The sequence below is a fragment of the Stenella coeruleoalba genome (assembly GCF_951394435.1).
Source record: "Stenella coeruleoalba genome assembly, chromosome: 5".
NCBI lineage: Eukaryota > Metazoa > Chordata > Mammalia > Artiodactyla > Delphinidae > Stenella > Stenella coeruleoalba.
Genome location: NC_137150.1, coordinates 144,182,932 through 144,204,615, shown reverse-complemented (window position 1 = coordinate 144,204,615; position 21,684 = coordinate 144,182,932). Strand labels below are relative to the sequence as shown.

General features: G+C 48.9%; 1 protein-coding gene across 2 annotated transcripts in view; it reads left to right on the top strand.

Moving 5' to 3' along the window:
• Positions 1 to 21,684, top strand: part of MCM3AP (minichromosome maintenance complex component 3 associated protein) — a 46,331-nt gene that overhangs the window by 11,928 nt on the left and 12,719 nt on the right. The window contains exons 10-21 of one of the 2 annotated variants that reach the window (XM_079921920.1): positions 1,116 to 1,278; positions 3,159 to 3,319; positions 4,048 to 4,289; positions 4,560 to 4,771; positions 5,398 to 5,498; positions 10,541 to 10,672; positions 11,021 to 11,134; positions 12,627 to 12,779; positions 14,310 to 14,507; positions 16,298 to 16,366; positions 16,451 to 16,585; positions 18,384 to 18,537. In XM_079921920.1, the coding sequence (XP_079778046.1) occupies positions 1,116 to 1,278; positions 3,159 to 3,319; positions 4,048 to 4,289; positions 4,560 to 4,771; positions 5,398 to 5,498; positions 10,541 to 10,672; positions 11,021 to 11,134; positions 12,627 to 12,779; positions 14,310 to 14,507; positions 16,298 to 16,366; positions 16,451 to 16,585; positions 18,384 to 18,537 (1,834 nt within the window). The remainder of the gene's footprint in view (positions 1 to 1,115; positions 1,279 to 3,158; positions 3,320 to 4,047; positions 4,290 to 4,559; positions 4,772 to 5,397; positions 5,499 to 10,540; positions 10,673 to 11,020; positions 11,135 to 12,626; positions 12,780 to 14,309; positions 14,508 to 16,297; positions 16,367 to 16,450; positions 16,586 to 18,383; positions 18,538 to 21,684) is intronic. The other variant, XM_079921921.1, reaches the window with a different exon arrangement.

The window sequence follows — 21,684 nt, the reverse complement described above, 5'->3', positions numbered from 1 at the left end:
GATATTAAGAATGAATCTTAAACCTTGGCCTGATCTATCTGGAGACATTTATATGAGAAATATGTTAGAGTCCACTAGCCTTCCGTTCCTGTCACTGGTGAACTGGGTCCCCAGTTTCCCTTCTTTATGCTGAAACTCTGTCAGCTTGCAGAATGTGTATGTGTGTGACTGATTTTAAATTAAGCCTTGGAGATAAACTAGGGAAAATGGCTGTGTAGTCTTTTCGTATATGATAGGCATTTGTCCCCTACCTTGAGTAATTCTTGAATAATTAATAATTGTTTTTTTTCGGCCACACTGCACAGCTTGTGGGATCTTAGTTCCCCAACCAGGGATGGAACCTGGGCCCTCAGCAGAGAGAGCGCGGACTCCTAACCACTGGACCATCAGGGAAGTCCCCAAATCCGTTTATTTATAAACAAAACAAAGTTAAACTTTCTTAGGCGTCATCTTCAAACACACAGCTGGCAGTCAGTTGGCATTAAAGTAACTCTTTGATAATCAATTCTTAAATTATTGCTTCAATTTGTTTACTTTACTATTCATCATCTTTTTAAAATTAATTAATTAATTTATTTTTGGCTGCGTTGGGTCTTTGTTGCTGCGCGCGGGCTTTCTCTAGTTGCGGCGAGTGGGGGCTACTCTCCGTTGCGGTGCGCAGGCTTCTCACTGCGGTGGCTCCTCTTGTTGTGGAGCACGGGCTCTAGGTGCGCGGGCTTCAGTAGTTGGGGCGCGCGGGCTTCAGTAGTTGTGGCTCACGGGCTCTAGAGCACAGGCTCAATAGTTGTAGCGCATGGGCTTAGTTGCTCCGCGGCATGTGGGATCTTCCTGGACCAGGGCTTGAACCCGTGTCCCCTGCGTTGGCAGGTGGATTCTTGGCACTGCGCCACCAGGGAAGTCCCTCATCATCTTTTTAAAGAAAATCTTTGTTACCAATCCAGCCTGAGTGGTGGCTTTGACATTGGTAAACCATGAACATATTGGCACATGTGACCATATCAAGACCTTCTTTTTCAGTATAGTTGAAATCTGTTTTATTGTCAGATCTATTTTCATGGAAATTTTGTCTAATTAAAGGTCAAATTCTAACCCCTTTCGTCTCCTTTAATTAACAGAGAAGTGCAGCAGTTCCATCCTGCCGTTAGAAACTCCTCTGAGGTGAAATTCGCTGTTCAGGCTTTTGCTGCGTTGAACAGTAACAATTTTGTGCGATTTTTCAAACTGGTCCAGTCAGCTTCTTATCTCAATGCTTGTCTTCTGCATTGTTACTTTAATCAGGTGAGTACTGACACTGTACTTGCAGAATTGACAGAAAGCTGGTTGCTACTTGTGACATTTGAGAGCTTCTTTATGACAGGAGCATCTCAGCGGGTCCTGGGCTAAGTCTCGTGCAGCAGCCCCTGAGGGGATACTGCTGTTACCTGTTTATGGGGTTGGCACAGTTGATCACCGATGGAAAGGCTGTGCAGTGGGAAATACTCTTCTTCTGGTTCAGATGAGAGAAATCTCTTCAGAATGATAACTTGCGTTCAGAACTATCATCTTCCATGGAAACAAGCCAAAAAGCAAACTGCATGCACAAACCCCTGACCTAGAACTTATTAGTGTTATCAGTCTTCATTTTTGGAGTGAGCTTGATGTTGCTAAATTCATTTCGGTAAATATCTAAAGTGCCTGCTCTTTGTTGCACTGGGGTTACAAAGACGGGGCAAGACCAGTCTCTTACCTCAGGATTTGCATAGAGTGGGAACTCCTGGTCTCAGATTTCCAGAGTCAGGTCTTCGCCTTCTGAAGCACTCGGGGACGATAATAGAGCAGCCTGCACGCCCACCTCACACAGCAGCCCCTGTGCTGTCCCGTAGCTGCGGGTGGGCGGGGTGGTGGGGGGGAATGCCGGGAGAGTGCCGCCTGGAGTCATTGCTGGGAGCCCCTGGCAGCCGCCGGGTGGGGAGGAGGTTGCCTGGGAGATCTCGGGAACCTGCCTGGCTGGTTTTGTGACTCCAGGTCATTTTTCTTCTTTGGTCACAAGTCCTCCGGTAAACAGTGACTAAACCCACCATCACATCCCAGGCAAAGTCTTCTGCAAGTTTGCTCATTGTCAGATTCAACAGTTTCCAAGAGAACTGAAACTCTGGAACAAATGAAAAGATTTCTAACGACATGCTGCTTGGGGAACTCTGTGCAGTTGATAAATACCAGTGATAGTCGACCATTTGTACCCATTTTAATAATTTTAAACTCAACAGAAATCTAAGTGTTTTCCTTTGGAAAGACAAAGCGTTTCACTAACAGTGGCCCACAGTGGCCTATTGTCTCCTGGACCTCATCTCCTCTCCTGTCTTCCCTGGCTCCACCCCCAGCCCCCCAGCCCCCAGCACGCGCCTGCCTCAGGGCCTTTGCGCTGGCAGTTATCCGAGCGCGCAGAGCTCCCCTCCACCAGGGCCGGGCTGGGCTCCCCTTCTAGGCAGAGCGCGCCCTGCCCTCCTCCACAGCTCTTCTTTCTGTTGCACTGTCGCCGTTAAACGCATTGTGCATTTTGTACGTTCGTTTTGTTCAGTGTTGGTGTCTCCTGCCACGTCAGCTACGCGAGGACAGGGGTCTTGTCTGCCCGCTGCTGGACGCTCAGCATGGACGTGCATGCCAGCCTTGAAGTAACACTGTAGGTCTGGGTTGAGTTGGTTGAAGCCCACTGAAGAGGAGAGGCAGGGCCGCCGGGGTCCTGGGATCAAGCTGACCTGTCTGTGCCTTCATGGTTCCCTCTGTCCCCGTGTTTAAAATGCTCAGTGTGATGCTGTGAAGCAGCTTTCTCTCTGACTTTTACTCAGTTTCATGTCACACGCTTTCCATGGCATTCCATCATCTCTGCAGTAATTTTCAGCAGCTGTACGGCTTTCTGTTGAGTGGCGGATGCACAGTGTACTCTCCCTGCCCTGCTGGTGGGTGGTTGGTTTTCTAGTTTTTCTTATAAGTAAAGCCTTCGTGGCCCAGCCTTTTCCGTATGTGAAACTGTTTGCTTTGCATCATTTCTGGGCATTCTGCTGAGCAGACGGCCCGATGAGCGCTAAGCTTGGGACCCGGGGTGCTTTCCAGAGGGACTGAGCCGTCTGCGGTCACGGAGCGCCTGACCCTCTGCGACTCAGTGACTTGGCTTCTCTCAGATCCGCAAGGACGCGCTCCGAGCGCTCAACGTGGCGTACACCGCGAGCACTCAGCGCTCCACCACCTTTCCCCTGGACGGCGTGGTGCGCATGCTGCTCTTCAGAGACGGAGAGGACGCCACAGGCTTCCTCAGCTGCCACGGCCTCACTGTCTCCGACGGGTAAGCACCGAGGCCCGAACCGCCGGGCCGCTCTCCTTCTCTCCCTGTTAACCCTGGGGAGGCTGGGAAGTGCCAGCTGCGCGCCAGGCCCTGGCGAAGGCACGTTCCGCTGCCTGGGCTGCAGGGGAGCAGGCGAGGCTCAGGACCGCGGGGGATGTCCCCAGGCCACACGCTGTTCCTCAGCAGGTTAGGGTTCAGACTCTTCCTGACTTTTCCCAAGTTACTCAAGAAGCTGATGGTCGAGGTTGGGGCCTTCCTTGTTCTGTCCCTGAGGATGGCCTCTCTGGCCAGGCCAGGGCCTCTCCTCTGCTGCAGTCAGAGTTTTGAGAACGTGGTAGGACTTGTGGACCCTCTCCCAGAAAATGGCTCCATAATCTGTAGCCTGTCGTGTCCGGATCCGGGGTTTCCCTGAACCCATCCTCCTCTGACTCCTCAGCCCTGGCCCCGTCTGCTGCCTGCAGACCTGCCCTCACGGGATGAGCCGGGAGCGTGTAGGGGAGCGTTGCTGCACCCAGGGCTGCTAACAGTGAGGCCAGGTGGCTCCCGAGTCAGAAGGAAACGCTGGCAGTGGTGGATGCCGTGGGCTGGGCCTTGGGCGCGGCCTTTGATGCTTCCCCTCAGTTCCACATGGCCGTCTGGCGACGCAGTGACTGCAGGGCACTGAGGAGGTGAAGGGTGGCCTCTCGCCTGTGTAACGCCTCTCCATGGGTTCTCTGTGATCTGGGTAGCTGTGTCGAGCTGAACCGGTCCTCGTTCCTGGAACCAGAGGGTTTATCCAAGGCCAGGAAGTCGGTGTTTATTACCAGGAAGCTGACGGTGTCCGTTGGGGAGATCGTGAATGGAGGGCCATTACCCCCTGTTCCCCGTCACACCCCCGTGTGCAGCTTCAACTCCCAGAACAAGTACGTCGGGGACAGCCTGGCTGCGGAGTTGCCCACGGGCACTCAGAGACCCGGCTTGGACGTGGCGGGTGAGTGAGGCTGCGCTCTCAGGAGGGCACCAGCTGCGCTCCCCTCTAGGAGGCCTCATCCTGGGGCCCGGCGACATCAGCTCGGTGCTGCCTGAACGGCTCCCTGGCGCCACAGTGCTTTGTTCCCACGGGTGAAGCGCACACGGCCCCCCGGCTCGTGGCCCAGGAGGGGCCCTGTGGCGGTCAGCTTGGGGAGGGTGGCCAGTCCTTAGGGTCACTGTGGGTGGCCAGGGCTTGTCCTCGGTGCCCACGTTTGCCTGTTCCTTCCAGGTGTAGGGAGAGGAGAGGAGTGCAGTACGGAGGGGGACGAGACCCTCCCGGCTCTCCTCCTGCAGCCCCTGCCCACCCCTGTGCCAGCTTCTCCTCCACAACTCCCGGCACTGCCCTTGAGCATGGCACCCAGCCTCTTCCAGCCCCCCGTGCAGCCCCCCGTGCAGCTGGAGCTCCTTCCCCCAAAGTCTGCGCCTGTGTACTCGGACGAGGTAAGGAACCTTCCTGTCAGGGCTCTGAGGGCCCGTCGTGGGCAAACATCCAGCTGCCTCTGCTGTCCAGTCTGACCACTGTCTGTGTCCCTGGGGTGTCCCTGGGGTCAGCGTGCCTCTGACAGGGGGCCCCGGGGCTGAGCAGGGCCTACCCACCACACAGGTCGTGTGACTTGATCTCGCCACCCTGTTGCTTGGGCAGGCACTGGGCACCACCCCACTGGGGGATCAAGGAGGCCTGAGGTGGGGAATGAGGCAGGGCCACAGAAGCCGGACACGTGTGACGTTGGGGTGCGGCACTGTGGCCGTCTGAATGGCCATCGTTGAGCAGGCAGCAGGCTTGTCCTGGCACGTCCAGAAGGCTCCTCTCTGGTTATTAGCAGGAACCCTTTCCAGGAGCGCACAGCTGAGCCCCGTGTAAGGGTCATTAGACGCCTCCAAACAGCTTCCGGTGATGAGGTCTTGGAGGGATTTCTGAGCTGGGCGGACGGTCCATGATGTCTCTGTGGTTCCGGGAAGACCTTCGGTACCTTAGGCTGTGGAGGCGATGGCTTGGTGGTGCGCTGGGGCTGGATCAGGGCGGCGTCCCCAGCCAGTGATCGTGGCCCCGTCTGCCCTCTCCTTAGGACCTGGCGCAGGTGGTGGATGAGCTCATCCGGGAGGTTCTTCAGAGGGACTGCGAGGAAGTTGGCGCCGCCGGGGCAGCCTTCGCAGCCACAGCCCTGGGGTAAGTGCGGTGCCTCTCGTGCTCTGAGGCCGTATGTGCTCCCGCCAGACGCTTCCTCTCAGAAAGCTGCTCTCAGTCTTCGACAAGAGATCACAGCCACCCCTTTGCACAGGCTTCAGTGTCGGTCCTGCTCGCTGGTGGGTATAGTCCCTCACGCTCCTGACCTGCGTTTGTCGTTTGCAGGTAGTTTCTATGTGTGTATGACTTTTGAGTAGCATTAGGTTTATTAAAGTTGTAAATTAGAAACCTGTTTTTCTTTCAACTTTAAATGTGATCAAAAATCTAGTAATAAAAAAAATCTAGTAATAATTAGTTCATTCTCTGTTAAAAAATAAAAACACTCACTTTACTTGATCTTGGATTAAGTCACAGTTTATAAATTTGACAGATTAAATTCCCTTAAACATTTTATACCATTTGCATTTAACACCATGATGAAATTTCCTTAGACATTTCAAACTACACTTACAAATTTTATAAAGCTGATTTTGTGGAACACTTTAAGCAACTAGTCTTTTTTTTTTTTTTTTTTTTTTGCGGTACGCGGGCCTCTCACCGTTGTGGCCTCTTCCGTTGCGGAGCACAGGCTCCAGACGCACAGGCTCAGCGGCCATGGCTCACGGGCCCAGCCGCTCCGCGGCATGTGGGATCTTCCCGGTCCGGGGCACAAACCTGTGTCCCCTGCATCAGCAGGCGGACTCTCAATCACTGCGCCACCAGGGAAGCCCAGCATCTAGTCTTGATAAATTTAATAATCAAAATCTTTCTAGACACTTAAGCAACTTTTGGAGTTAATAGTTAATTAAAATCTGCCAAGTTTAGTAAGTCAGACTTTCTTAAGGATTTCAAACTTGTAAAAATTCTAGTACATATAAAGTGACACAATTATACGAAATGGTATTATCAATACTTAAAAACCGAAGGCACATTTTGGCCAACCAGATATTTCCTTGTATAAATGTAGTTTACACAAAAGGGTCAGTCTTGTTCATAGGTTTGTTCAGTTTTTTATATACTAGAATTAGATACATACTTTCTGTTTGATGGAGCTAAAAGTAAGATTTCCATGGGTTTGTTTTTTTTATTGTGGTAAAATATAACAAAATTTACCATTTTAACCATTTTTAAGCTCACAATTCAATGGCATTAAGTATATTTACAATGTCGTGTATTCATCACCGTTGTCTACTTCCAGATCTATTTCTGAACAATACTCCATTAAATATATGCACACACATACACATGTATATATGCCACATTTTATTTATTCACCCGTGCTTAATAAGGTGTTTCCACCTTTTGGCTATTGTGAATGATGCTGCTGTGAACACTGGGGACAAATAACTGTTTGAGTCCCTTTCAGTTCTTACGGGTATATGTTTAGGTGTGGAATTACTAGATCATATGATATATTTTTACGTTTTTGAGAAATCAGCAAGCTGTTCTCCACAACAGCAGCACCATTTTTGCATCCCCACCAGCAGTGCACAAGGGGTCCAGTTGCTCTACATTCTCGCCAACACTTGCTGTCCTTCTTTTTTTTTTTTTAAATAATAACCATTATAATGTGTGAAGTGGTAACTCACTGTGGTTTTGATTTGCATTTCTCTAATGACTAATGATGTTGAGCATCTTTTCATGTAATTATTGGTCACTTGTGTATCTTCTTTACAGAAATGTCTATGTAAGTCCTTTTCCCATTCTTTTTTTTTTTTTTTACATCTTTATTGGAGTATAATTGCTTTACAATGGTGTGTTAGTTTCTGCTTTATAAGAAAGTGAATCAGTTATACATATACATATGTTCCCATATCTCTTCCCTCTTGCGTCTCCCTCCCTCCCACCCTCCCTGTCCCACCCCTCCAGGCGGTCACAAAGCACCGAGCTGATCTCCCTGTGCTATGCGGCTGCTTCCCACTAGCTATCTACCTTACATTTGGTAGTGTATATATGTCCACTCCTCTCTCTCGCTTTGTCACAGCTTACCCTTCCCCCTCCCCATATCCTCCACTCCATTCTCTAGTAGGTCTGTGTCTTTATTCCTGTCTTACCCCTAGGTTCTTCATGACATTTTTTTTTCTTAAATACCATATATATGTGTTAGCATACGGTATTTGTCTTTCTCTTTCTGACTTACTTCACTGTATATGACAGACTCTAGGTCTATCCACCTCATTATAAATAGCTCAATTTCATTTCTTTTTATGGCTGAGTAATATTCCATTGTATATCTGTGCCACATCTTCTTTATCCATTCATCCGATGATGGGCACTTAGGTTGTTTCCATCTCCGGGCTATTGTAAATAGAGCTGCAGTGAACACTTTGGTACATGACTCTTTTTGAATTATGGTTTTCTCAGGGTATGTGCCCAGTAGTGGGATTGCTGGGTCGTATGGTAGTTCTATTTTTAGTTTTTTAAGGAACCTCCATACTGTTCTCCACAGTGGCTGTATCAATTCACATTCCCACCAGCAGTGCAAGAGCGTTCCCTTTTCTCCACACCCTCTCCAGCACTTATTGTTTCTAGAGTTTTTGATGATGGCCATTCTGACTGGTGTGAGATGATAATCTCATTGTAGTTTTGATTTGCATTTCTCTAATGATTAGTGATGTTGAGCATCCTTTCATGTGTTTGTTGGCACTCTGTATATCTTCTTTGGAGAAATGTCTATTTAGGTCTTCTGCCCATTTTTGGATTGGGTTGTTTGTTTTTTTGTTATTGAGCTGCGTGAGCTGCTTATAAATTTTGGAGATCAATCCTTTGTCAGTTGCTTCATTTGCCCTTTGCCCATTCTTGAATTTTTTTGTTGTTGAGTTGTAGGAGTTCTTTCATATTCTGGATACTAATCCTTTTTCAATATTTGATTTGCAAGTATTTTTTTCCCAATCTGTGGATTGTCTTTTCACTGTTTTGATAGTGTCCTTTGATGCACAAAAATTTAAAATTTTTATATAGTCCAATTTATCTATTTTTGTTGCTTGTGCTTTTGGTATCATATTCAAGAAATCACTGTCAAATCCAATAATGTGAAGATTTTCCCCTGTGTTTTCTTCTAAGCATTTTATAATTTCAGCTCTTAAATTTAGGTTTTTGATCCATTTTGATTTTGTTTTTATATATTGTGTAAGATAAGGATCCAACATTGTTCTTGGGTATCCAGTTTTCGCAGCACCAGTGTTGAAAAGGCTGTCCTTTTCCCTTCATGTGGTCTTGCCGCCCTGTTCAAAATCAGTTGACCATATATGTGAGGGTTTCTTTCTGGGCGCTATATTCCATTGGTATATATGTCTGTGTTTTTTGGTTTGTTTGTTTTTGGGGGTACGTGGGCCTCTCACTGCTGTGGCCTCTCCCGTTGCGGAGCACAGGCTCCGGACGTGCAGGCTCAGCGGCCATGGCTCACGGGCCCAGCCGCTCTGCGGCATGGGGGATCTTCCCAGACCAGGGCACGAACCCGTGTCCCCTGCATCGGCAGGTGGACTCTCAACCACTGCGCCACCAGGGAAGCCCTATATGTCTGTTTTTATGGTAGTACCATATTGTTTTGATTTGATTACTATAACTTGGTAGTAAGTTGTAAGTTTTGAAATCTCAAAGTGCGAGTCCTTCAGCTTTGTTTCAACTTTCTCTTTGAAGACTGTTTCCCTATTTGGAGACCCTTTAAATTTCATAAGAATTTTTGGATGGGTTTTTCTACTTCTGCAAAAGTTATGTTGGGATTTTGATGGTGATTCCAATGAATCTGTAGATTGCTTTGGGTAGTACTGGCATCTTAACAATATGAAGTCTTCCAGTCCATGAACTTGGATGTCTTTCCATTTGTTTATGTCTTCCTTAATTTCTTTCAGCAACATTTTATAATTTTTATTGTACAAGTCTTTTGTTTCTTTGGTTAAATTTGTTCCTAATTATATTATTCTTTTTGTCGCTATTGTAGATGGAATTGTTTCCTCAATTCCACTTTCAGAACGTTCATTGCTCGTGTATAGAAATGCCATTGATTTTGGGGTGTTGATCCTTATATTCCAACCTTGTTGAACTTTTTTTTATTGTAATAGCTTTTGAGTGGATCCCTTAGGATTTTCTACATACAGGATCCTGTCATCTGTGAATACACGTAGTTTTCTTCTTCCTTTCCAGTTTGGATGTTTTTATTTTTCTTGTCTAATTGCTCTGGCTATAACTTTCAATACGGTGTTGAATAGAAATGGCAGATAGGGCACTCTTGTCTTGTTACTGATCTTAGAGGAAAAGCTTTCTATCTTTCACGACTGAATATGATGTTAGCTGTGGGTGTTTCATATATGGTCTTTATCATTTTGAGAAAGTTCCCTTCTCTTCCTAATTTATTGAGTGTTTTTATCATGAAATGGTATTGAATTTGTCAGATGCTCTCTCTGCATTAATTGAGATGATTTTGTGGGTTTTTTCCCCTTCAGTTTATTAATGTGGTTGTATTACACTGATTTTCATTTGTTGCATTCCAGGAATAAATCTCTCTTGGTAGTGTGAGATTATACACTTGGTCGTGTATAATCCTTTCAGTATATTGCTTAATTTTGGTTTGCTAGTATTTTGTTAAGGATTTTTACCTCAATGTCCACAAGGGATATTGGTCACTAGTTTTCTTTTGGTGTTTTTGTCTGGCTTTGGTATCAGGTCGGGGGAATGCTGGCCTCGTAGAGGTGTTAGGAAGTGTTCCTTGTGCCTCGGTTTTCTCGAAGAGTTTGAGAAGAGTTGGTGTTGGTTCTTCTTTAAGTGTTTGGTAGAATTTGCCAGTGAAGCCCTCTCATCCTGGATTTTTCTTTGCTGGAAGATGTTTTAAAATACTGAGTCAATCTCTTAACTAGTTATAGGTTTATTTAGATTTTCTTTTTTTCCTGAGTCAGTTTTGATGGAGTGTGTGTTCCTAACCATGGGTTTCGTTTTTATGCTGGAAGGCAAATAGGTATTTTTTCCCTTGCTAGTATTAGAAGTCTAGTAATACGGTTTGTGTGGCTTTTATTATTTATTTAGAGCAATGTCCACTTTGCTCTGTCTAGTGTTTCCAATGCTGCTATGGAGGAGCTGTTAACAGCTGCAACCATGGGCATTTTGAGGCACATTGCAAGTGAAGAAGTGACTAAGGAAAGGGAGCGGAAAGAGGAAGAGAGGCGGCGGGCTGAAGAAGAGAGGTGAGGGTGTCTCATCCTTGCAGTGCCCGTGGGGGTGGAGTGTGTGGACAAGGGGAGAACCTGCCCTGGCCTACGATGCTCTCGCTTTTGCCCACTGCACTCGTATCAGATCCACGGCTCGCCCTGCGCCTTCGTATGCTATGGCCCAGGGAGCGGGCAGGTCCCACCTTGTAAGCAGCAGCCCCTCCCCAGCCAGAGGGCGTGTGGGTGATGGTCAGGGAACTGGAGTGGGCATGGCTGTGTGGCCTGTCTGGTGGAACCGGAGGGGTCAGGCAGCACAACTCAGATCCCCGCTCTCAAGGTCACAGAGTGTGACGCCTGTTACTTCTTGTGCTCCTTTTCCCTCAGGTTGAAACAAGAGAGAGAACTGGTGTTAACGCAGCTGAGCCAGGACCTAGCTGCAGAGCTGACAGAGCTCGTGGTGACAGAACGTGTGAGGGAAACCTGCTCCCAGGAGTTGAAGTAAGTGAAGCGCTGGCGCCTGCAGCGTGAGGCGGGTGGGCGGCTGGGAGGAGGGTTAGAGGCCCCGTGGCCAGGCTGGTCCAGCTCATGCTGGCTGGCTTTCATTTTGACAAGGAGCATATCTTCTGGTTAGCCAGGTACTGACAGGCTGTCCCTGTTCTTGTGTGCGTTGCTTCCAGGGAGGCCCTTACTTTCACTCTCATCCTCCTTGTTGACCCTGCCCTGGGCGTGGGGATGTGTCTTTAAGCAAAAGAATTCGCTGGTGGTCTTCTCCACACCAGGTTACTCACCGTTAGTTTTTCTCAAGTAGAAGATCCTTTCCTTTGTTTCCTATGTTAAAAGATTCCTTTGAGCTATTTCACTTAAGAACTTTATTAATTTCAGTGCCAAGCTTCAGGGAAGAAAGAGGTTCAGTTGTGCTGGGAAATCTGTCCTTGCGTTTAAGTTCCCCTGAGATAGGTCTGCAGCCTCTGGTGCAGATGGGGAATAGAGCCAGGAGGCAGAGTGTATTGTTTAATTAATATTTCTTTCCATTTCTATTAATTGGGAGTCTATTTCACTGTTTACTCTAAGCAAGAGACCTCACAAATGATGGGTATTTGTCTGTTCTTAATCCCAGGAAGGGGTATTAAGAGATATGTAGGGCTTCCCTGGTGGCGCAGTGGTTGAGAGTCCGGGTTCGTGCCCCGGTCTGGGAGGATCCCACATGCCGTGGAGCTGCTGGGCCCGTGAGCCATGGCCGCTGGGCCTGCGTGTCCGGAGCCTGTGCTCCGCAACGGGAGAGGCCACAACAGTGAGAGGCCCGCGTACCGCAAAAAAAAAAAAAAAAAAAAAAAGAGATATGTAAAACCTAGGACTCATTGATGTGCAGGGAAACTGCTGTTCTCTGCAGTTCCAGAAGACTTGGACTACAGCTTGGCCCAGGGCTGTCTCCATCACCACAGAGGACAGCTATCGGAAATGGGTCTTGCCTGTCTGGGCTTCTTTGACTTAATGGCTAAATATATTTGATAAAGGCCTCTGTGATCCCTTGGTTGATAGGATTTTGTTATAAAAAATCTCTTTCAGATTCTGGTTTATCTGAGGGCCACTGTCACATGACCTTAGGCTGTCAGCCTCTGTAGCCAGCTATCATATACTTGAGACATTTCTAATTGCAAACATCAGATGTTGTTGATGAGAAGATATTTCAGTTGTCTCAATGGTCATTTAAAAATTAAATTTCTAACTATAAGATACAGGGTTATCTCCTGACTATTTATAAGGGCCCTGTTGGATCTATAATCTTGTACCCTGTACCACTTTAGTTCTTTTTTCTCTAAATTTCCAGATGTCTGTGCATTATATAAAGTGAAATCTTCAAGCTTTCCTTGCAGCAAAGATATCATTACATTTCAGTATCAAGGACGTGGACTCATGCTTTTAAATTAAGGCAGGCCCTCAGGGTGGGGCCTTGGGTGCAGTGTCTCATGCTGATTGCCCTTTTCCCTAGGAGTGCAGTGGAGACAGAGCAGAGGCTCCGCATGGCCCGTTGCTGTGAGGACGTCTGTGCACACCTGGTGGACTTGTTTCTTGGGGAGGAAATTTTCCAGACTGCAAAAGAGACCCTCCAGGAACTTCAGTGCTTCTGCAAGTATCTCCAGCGGTGAGTCCCGTGTCCTTACAGATAAAATCAATGCATACAGGGAGAGTCTTTGACAAAGATTATACTTTCAGAAACAGCTGATGATATGCACATGTAACATGTTCCTTCCTAAAGGGTATAAACTAAGTAAAGAATTAGATTGGGGTGGGGGGACCGCTCTATATTTCAACAGATATTTATAGGTAGCCTTCTGCTGTTTACCCAATGTGCTAGACACAGGGAGAGGGCCATGAACAAGCCAAATGATAGCTGTATGCGCCCACATGGATGAATTTCTGAAACATAATTTATAGTGAAAGAAAGCAATTCTTAGGGAAATGTGTGCAACATACAAACTGTATTCAAACTAAATGGATTGTTTTGGATTTATATATAGTAGTACAACCCTAAAGAAGGAAAATAACAAACATAGACCCAGCATAGTGGTTACCTTTGGGAATGAGAGGGTGTGTGACTGAGCAGGGCCCGTGGGGATCAGCTGCTGGTCTTGGCCACCCATTCTCCACTGCATGGAAGGATGTGGGTGTTTGATTTATCATTAGTCTTTAAAATGGGTGTACATGTGTTACGTATGTTATATAATGATTCATTTCATAATAACATTTAAAGAAAGTAATAGTGTACTTGACAGTTGCAGCCGTATAAAAGGATTCAGTGAGAAATGAGTCTCCATCCCACGAGGACCTCTGACCTTTGTGTGGTGGTTGGCAGAGGTGGGCGCACGTTCCCTACTCTGTGCCAAACTTTTCTTGACTCTCTGTGACATAGGGCGGAGACCTGACTGCAGCAGCGCGGCGGCCTCTCCCCGTTGCTGTCAGTGCACTGAGGTGGCGTTGCCAGAGCACATGGTAGATGACCTGCCTGGTCCCACTGGTAGACTTTCACGTGGCTTTCTCTCTCTAGCTGTGACAAAGACTGCTGCAGTGGCATCCTTGTGCAGACGTTTCACACAGGTGCACACATGTCTGGAGAGAAAATCCTGTCGGTGGTGTCTGCTGGGTCAAAGGGTGTATGGATCTGTGTTTGTGTCCAGATTGGCAAGTTGGCCTCCAGAGATTGTTCGCTCTTTTTTTTTTAATTAATTAATTTATTTGGTTGCACCAGGTCTTAGTTGTGGCATGCGGGCTCCTTAGTTGCGGCTCGCAGGCTCCTTAGTTGCCGCTCACTGGCTCCTTAGTTGCGGCGTGGGCAAACTCTTAGTCGCGGCATGCATGTGGAATCTAGTTCCCTGACCAGGGATCGAACCCAGCCCCCTGCATTGGGAGCACAGAGTCTTACCACTGCACCACCAGGGAAGTCCCTCAGCATTCACTCTTAAGTTCAGTAGTTTCATTGCCCACCACTCATTCGTTATCATGCGTCCCCCATACCTTGAGTTTCAGTTCTGATCCATTTCTCAGTTTGAGAACTGTTGCTGAAAAAGACCTAAACATACTGGCAGAAAATGTTTCCCATGTTAATGCTGGAGATGTTTTTGCCTTGTCCCCATGGCAAAAACACCCAGTGATGATACTTTGGTCTCTCCTCTAGGTGGAGGGAAGGTGTCGCAGCCCGGAAGAAACTGAGGCGCCAGATGCGGGCCTTCCCTGCGGCGCCCTGCTGTATGGACATGAATGACCGGCTGAGGGCACTGGCGCCCAGCGCAGAGTGCCCCATTGCAGAGGAGAACCTGGCCAAGGGCCTCCTGGATCTGGGCCACGCGGGGAGAGTGGGCATCTCCTGCACCAGGTCAGCAGCCCAGGGCCTCCTAAGCGCCTCCTGCCCCAACTGGCTTCATCGAGGGTGTGGATTAACACGTCTGTTTGCAGGGAAGGTGGGTGGAGTCAGAGGAGGTGAAGGCGGACGCGGGATTGCGTTTTCGGAGTGAGAGTTGCTCTACCTGCTGTGATTTCACCTGCCTTTTCCCCTTAAAACACTCCTGGTCCTGCCAATCGAATTTTCCCTGGAATTACCTGTTTCCTCCTTGCCTTCGTAGCTTAAGGACACATCGTGTCCATTCTCAGTGGTGGAGCCAGAGGTCCGTGTTGGCCTCACCCCCACCCCCACCCCGACCCCTCTGCTACCCTGGGTCTGCGGCGGCAGCATTTTAGCGACTCCCCCTCCTGCCATCAGGTCTCTTCTCTTACACGCCCCCTCCCTGTGTCCCCTCGCATGGCCCTCCCTGCCGCTCCTCCTGGCCACCCCGCATGTACCCGGCTCCCTGCCCAGGTCCTGGCTTCAGCTGCCCAATCCTGGCCATGCAGGGCTCGGCCTCTCTCTTCAGACCAGGCCGCTGTCGCCTCTGGAGAGGAGCCTCCCAGTGGGGGCCTAGGAAGACGACACAGAGGCGCAGTGGCAGCCCACCCTGCTGGGGTCTCGAGGCACATCTTGTCCTCGCCTGGGCTATCACCAGCTCCACGCCTCTAACAAACTTTGTGTAGCTGCCCACGTCCCCACGTCCTGTGCCTGCGTCTGCAAGCAGGGTGGTGATGGTGCTGGCCTGTGTCTGATGTGCTGTGCGTGTTGGGGCCTTCAGCCTTGGCCCGCTGCCTCCTGGAGTCCTGGCTGTGTCACCTGTGTCAGGACGGCCCTCTCTCTGTCCCCTCCCCCTCCCTCCAGCACAGCCGCCGGCCCCTCTTCTTCCCCTCTGCCTCCTCCCCTGGTAATCTTTCTCCATCCTACACACTGACAGCTCGCTTCGTGCATCTCCAGCCGAGGCCTCTTCCCCACGCCCCCAGTTCAACATCGGAACCTAGTCTTCGCCTGGCCTGCTGCACTCGGTGCCTCCTCTGGCTCACAGCATGCCAGCCTGTCCTCCCTGGGCTGGGTCACACCTGGACTCAGATCCACCATCCTGCGGCTCTACCCTCACCACCTCCACCACCAACCCCTCTCACGTAGCCACCTGTCCCGTCCGCTGGCTTCCGCCCTTGACCCCTGCACCCTGGTGTCCTCACCACCACATCAGGGTCAGGTCGCCTCACGTCCCTGTCGACGTCCCTGGGCTGCTCTCTGAGTTCCTTCGTAGTGGCCCCCACCCTGCGCTCTGGCTGCCCCCGCTGCTCTCCCTGTGCTCATTCTGTGTACCTGCCAGGCCCACTCCTGACTTGGTCTGGCCTGTCCCCCAGAACTCACATGCTGGCGCCGCTATTTCCTTCAGTCTTTGCTCCCATATCACCTCTGACCACCCTGTGTAAGTCCACAGCCTGCCCACCGCGCTTGTCACGCCACCCACTAACAGAGGCCCTTCTCTCCCTACAAGGCGTGTGTTCTAGCGGGGCAGGATTTTTGTCTGTTTACTGCTGATCTGCCATGACTGGAACACAGTAGATAATTGCTTGATATTTATGGAATGAACAAGTCCTCTGACTAAACTGTGTCTCTATCGGCAAAGGTTTCTTGGTCTCCTAAGTATTCCCCACTGGGAGACACTCACTAACCAATTACTTCGCGCTCAGAACATCACTAAGTGCTTATCAGGTTCCTCGGTGGGTGCTGAGTGGGCCTCACGTAGGCTCTGTGTGGTTCTTCCTTCGCAGGTTAAGGTGTCTCAGAAACAAGGTGGCGCACCAGATGAAGGTTCAGCACTTCTACCAGCAGCTGCTGAGGTTGGTCACCCCCCGCCCGCCGTGTACGCTGCTGCTGCCGGGGGCTCGCGTGGTGGCTCACCTGTGGTGCTCTGTCCCTTCCAGTGACGCGGCATGGGCACCCCTGGACCTGCCATCTCTCGTGGCTGAGCACCTCCCGGGGCGGCAGGAGCGCGTGTTTTGGAAGCTGGTGCTGGTGTTGCCTGATGGAGAAGAGCAGTCCCCAGGGAGTCCTGGCAGGTCAGGCAGGTCTCCCCCTGTGGGGCTAGATGCCCAGCAAGCGGCCGGGAGGCGGGTGACTTCTCCAGAGCATCTGGCAGCTGAGTGTTGCACACGGGGGCGGCCGGGTGTCAGCCCAGTGTGCTCCTCTCCTCCTGGGGCCCCTGACGCCTGCTTTCATTTTGATGCTCAGCTTTGCAGGCTGTTTTGTTTGTTATTTGAAGTTGACGCTTTATATTATTCACATTTTTATTTTGTATCGTTGGCAACAGTCTTTGTCCAAAAACATTTCAGACTTGATTGTGACTTAAAGCTATGCTGAGGTATGTTGATGAGAGCCTGCTTCATTTTAGACTCTCGGGGAAGACAGTTTAGTTTGTTTGCTATAGTTCCATTTTTTCCTTAGGTAAAAAACTTCTGGCATTTTTAAAAAGAAATCGAAAAAGTTGACATGGCATTGTTTCTTGTAACCAAGTTGCTTCCAGAAACCATACTTCAGCGGTACGCGGGCCTCTCACTGTTGTGGCCCCTCCCGTTGCGGAGCACAGGCTCCGGATGCGCAGGCTCAGCGGCCATGGCTCACGGGCCCAGCCGCTCCGCGGCATGTGGGATCTTCCCGGACCGGGGCACAAACCCGCGTCCCCTGCATCGACAGGCGGACTCTCAACCACTGCGCCACCAGGGAAGCCCCAGATAACATACTTTTAAAGCAACTATGGAACATGTTACTTTTCTTTTTTAGATGTAATTCACATATCATAAATTTCTGCCATTTAAAGTGTACATTTCACTGGTTCTAGTATATTCACAGAGTTGTATAACCATCACAACTATCTAATTGCAGAACACTTTTTCACCTAAAAAGAAATCCATGCCCATGATCAGTCCATCCCTTCTTACCTGCAGCCCCTGGCAACTACTAATCTGTTTTCTGTCTCTATTCATTTGCCTATTCTGGACATTTCATACAAATAGAAGCCGAAAACACGTAGTCTTCTATGACTAGCATAATGTTTTCTAGGTTCATTCATGTTGTAGCATATATTAGTCCTTAATTTTGTGGCCGAATGATATTTGATTGCATGAATATATCACATTTTATTTCTCTGTTCATCAGTTGATGGGCATTTGTGGTGTTTCCACTTTTTGATTATTAGGATAACGCTTCTGTGAACATTGACGTGTAAGTGTTTGTGTGGACATGTGTTTGCAGTTCTTTTGGTTATATACCTAGGAGTGGAATTGCTAGGTTGTATGGTAAACTCTAAGGACCTTTTCTGTTGCTCAGAATCTTTTCTTAGTGCTTCAAAATCATAAATCATGGGGCTTCCCTGGTGGCGCAGTGGTTGAGAATCTGCCTGCCAATGCAGGGGACACGGGTTCGAGCCCTGGTCTGGGAAGATCCCACATGCCGCAGAGCATCTGGGCCCGTGAGCCATAATTACTGAGCCTGCGCGTCTGGAGCCTGTGCTCTGCAACAACAGAGGCCGCGATAGTGAGAGGCCCGCGCACCGCGATGAAGAGTGGCCCCCGCTTGCCACAACTAGCGAAAGGCCACACACAGAAACGAAGACCCAACACAGCCATAAATAAATAAATAAATAAATAATCATAGATCACATTAGAATGAGTGTCCTCTCAAATATATAACCCAGTAGAGTTCCTAACTCCATTTAAAAAATCACAGCCTGTTTATTAGTTCAGATCACCTTTATAGTAAGATTTGGTGTTTGTGTATTTACATCTGTGTAATATTTCTCTTTGTAGTTCAAATTTAGGATTAGACTCTCCTTCAAGTGTTACTTTCTTTTATTCACAGAGTTCTAGCGAACTGGTTAAAAGTCAAGTTCACAGGAGATGATGGCTCAGTGGATGACACGTACCGTGATGTTGGTGGGATTCAGACGCTCACTCTCTTTAACACTCTCAGCAGCAAAGGGAATCAGACAGTTTCTGTCAGTGTGTGCGTCAAGGTGAGTGACCATCACTTAGTGCATGTACTTCTGTGATTTTCTCATTTGCGCTCACTCCCAGACATGATTGGAGTCATATAGCTTCCCTGAAGGGCCCTGAAACAATGTGGGAGGCTCAGAAGCAAGTGTCGTATCGGTTCCTCCTTGCGTCTTGACGACATCCCATGCACACCCCTTGGTGTGAGAGACCAGGCTAGATTCTCGGGAGTGCAGTGAGTCTTAACTGTCTTGGGTCACAGACCTCTCTTTGAGAACTTGGTGAAAACCCAGAACAATCCTGAGAAGTCCATATGTTCACCTATAATTCAGAAGCCCTGAATTCCACGGACCTCTGGTAACTAACCCAAGAGGGATGAGACAGAGCATTACAAAAAAATGCAGTGGCTGTTGCATCTCATATGGTCTGTCAGCTGCTGAAATCTTTGTTAAATAGCTTCCTGATATATCAGGTCTTACCAAAGACTAATGTGTTTTAATCCTATGCAGTTTTCACTTAGATTCAGTAGTGGGCATTTCAGGTTACTTGTTTTTGTTTTACATTAAAGTTGTCCTCAGTTTTTGATTATAAGTTCTAATTTTCTTTCCTTTCCCTTCCTGCCTTCCTTCCTCTCTCTTTCTCTCCCTCTCTCTCTTTCTTTCTCTCTCTCTCTCTCTTTCTTCCTCTCTCTCTCTCGGCTGCATTGGGTCTTCGTTGCTGCACGTGGGCTTTCTCTGGTTGCGGCGAGCGGGGTCTACTCTTCGTTGCAGTGCACAGGCTTCTCATTGCAGTGGCTTCTCTTGTTACGGAGCACGGGCTCGAGGTGCGCGGACTTCAGTAGTTGTGGCACGCGGGCTCAGTAGTTGTGGCTCGTGGGCTCTAGAGCACAGGCTCAGTAGTTGTGGCACACGGGCTTAGTTGCTCCACAGCATGTGGGATCTTCCCAGACCAGGGCTTGAACCCATGTCCCCTGCATTGGCAGGCAGATTCTTAACCACTGCGCCACCAGGGAAGTCCCTAATTTTTGTTCTTTATAGGTATTTGTGCAATACTGAGCTTAATTGGTTCCCTGAGAGATACTTGTTTAATGAGAACCTGTTTCCTCATTAGATTCAGACCTGCATAAATGAATTTGAGGTTTTACTGTGTGTGTTCAGAAGTAAAACCAGATGTATATTTTATTTACTTAGAAAATAGCAGTGCAGGGCAGGAAGTGTGGGCTTCAATGTTGAGCAGACCTGGTGTTGGTAGCTGCTGCTGTGGCCACCTGTCCGACCTGGGCCTGGTGCCTCCCATAGTGTGGCGATCATGACCGGCGGCACGCTCAGAGCAGGGCCCAGTGAAAGCGGCCCTGCCCACTGTGTCCTGACCTGAAGTCTCCACGCCTGACCTCTGCTTTTCCTGACAGGCACGTTCATGGCACACCCGGACATCTGCATGTGGCACCGTAGGGCATGTTCCTCCTGTCCTTGGAACTGCTTCAAACTGTAGTTTGACTATAGAATTTTTGTTTGTTTCTTTCCATTTTAATACTATTTATTGTATTTCTTAAACGTGAAAGTAATACATATATAAAACTAAAAACATAAGGAAATACAGAGGAAGTATGAAGATTATAAGAGCCATCTAAGCTCTCACCATTCAGAGGCAACAGAAACATCCTGGGGCGTGTTCTTCCCTTTTTCCTATGATGACAAAGTCAGACTTCACCTACTGGACAATTAGTTTGTTCTTGCCTTTATTCTTAAAATTTTAAGTCAAGATAATACTTGCATGTAGTTAAAAACTCAGATGGCACCACATGATGTATGACGAGAAACTGCAGCCCCTGCCCCTTCTTCTAGCTCCTTTCCCCAAGGCTTGACTTCTGTCCTGTTTCCATATCATGTCCTTACACTGCCATTTCTCTTATTTATCCACTTTAGATGTTCTCTGCTGACTTTGCATTAAAATATGTGTATTAGTTATCTATTGCTACATAGCAGGTTACCTCCAAATGTGGCAGCTTTGGGAATTCCCTGGCGGTCCAGTGGTTAGGATTCTGCGTTTCCACTGCAGGGTGCCTGGGTTCGATCCCTGGTTCGGGAACTAAGACCCCGCGTGCTGTGCGGCACGGCCAAAAAAACCAAAAAACAAAAAATATCCAAATGTGGCAGCTTTAAATAACAAACGTTTGTTACTCACAGTTTCTGTGGGGCAGAAGTCCAGGTGGGGCTTAGATGGGCCCTCTGGCTCAGGATTCCTCACCAGCTGTAAGTCAAGATGTAGGCCAGGGCTCTGGTCTCCTCGGAAAGCTCACGCTCGTGGTTGTTGGCAGGATTCACTTCCCTGCAGGCCACGCCACGTGGGCTTCTATGAGGCAGCTCACAACAGGGCATCAGCTGGCTGCCATCAGCTGAGCAAGCTGGCGTAATCTCTTTGTAGCCTAATCTTAGAGGTGGCACCCCATTACGTTTGTCTGATACCGTTAGAAGCGTGTCACTGGGCCCAGCTCACACTCAGGGCAGGTGACGGTGCACGGACATCAGCACGAGGAGGTGGCATCGTGGGGGCCATCCTGGGGCTGCACACCCCACTGTGGGAGGCGTGAACTCTTAATACCCCAGTTCCTCTCAGCCTCCCCATCTTCCAGGTGGCTACATCATTACTTTATATTATCTCAGCAAGTGGGGCCATGTGGGTGCGTGTGTTGTGTATGCGCGCGCGTGCTGTGTGACAGCTATTTGCCCCGGAACCAGCAAGTGTTCTGTGACGACATTTGTTTATTTTTTGCAAGTAGTAGTTGTCTCATTATCTTACTTAAGTAGTTTTATCTTCATCTTTCGTTAATATCACCCAGATGTGCCGGCACATGGGCTGTGCGTGTCTCAATAGAGTTTCCTAAGTGTTCTGTCACTTCACCTTGTCCCTCCCTCTGAGAAGGTGCCACCCTCCTGCTCCCCTTGAGGCGGATAACGTGTCCCACGCTGTGGCTTCCGCCAGGCCCTCCAGACCGAGAGCTCGGTCCCGCTCTTCCACCCCTAGCCCTGGCCCTCGTGGCCGGGCCCTCGTGGCCGGGCGCCGCCTGTGGGTCAGTGCTCTTACTCATGATGCGGTTTTGCCAGGGAGGGAGGAGCCAAAACACATAGCCTGGGGCCACACAGCTGCTCCGCGGCGCCACTGTGCACAGG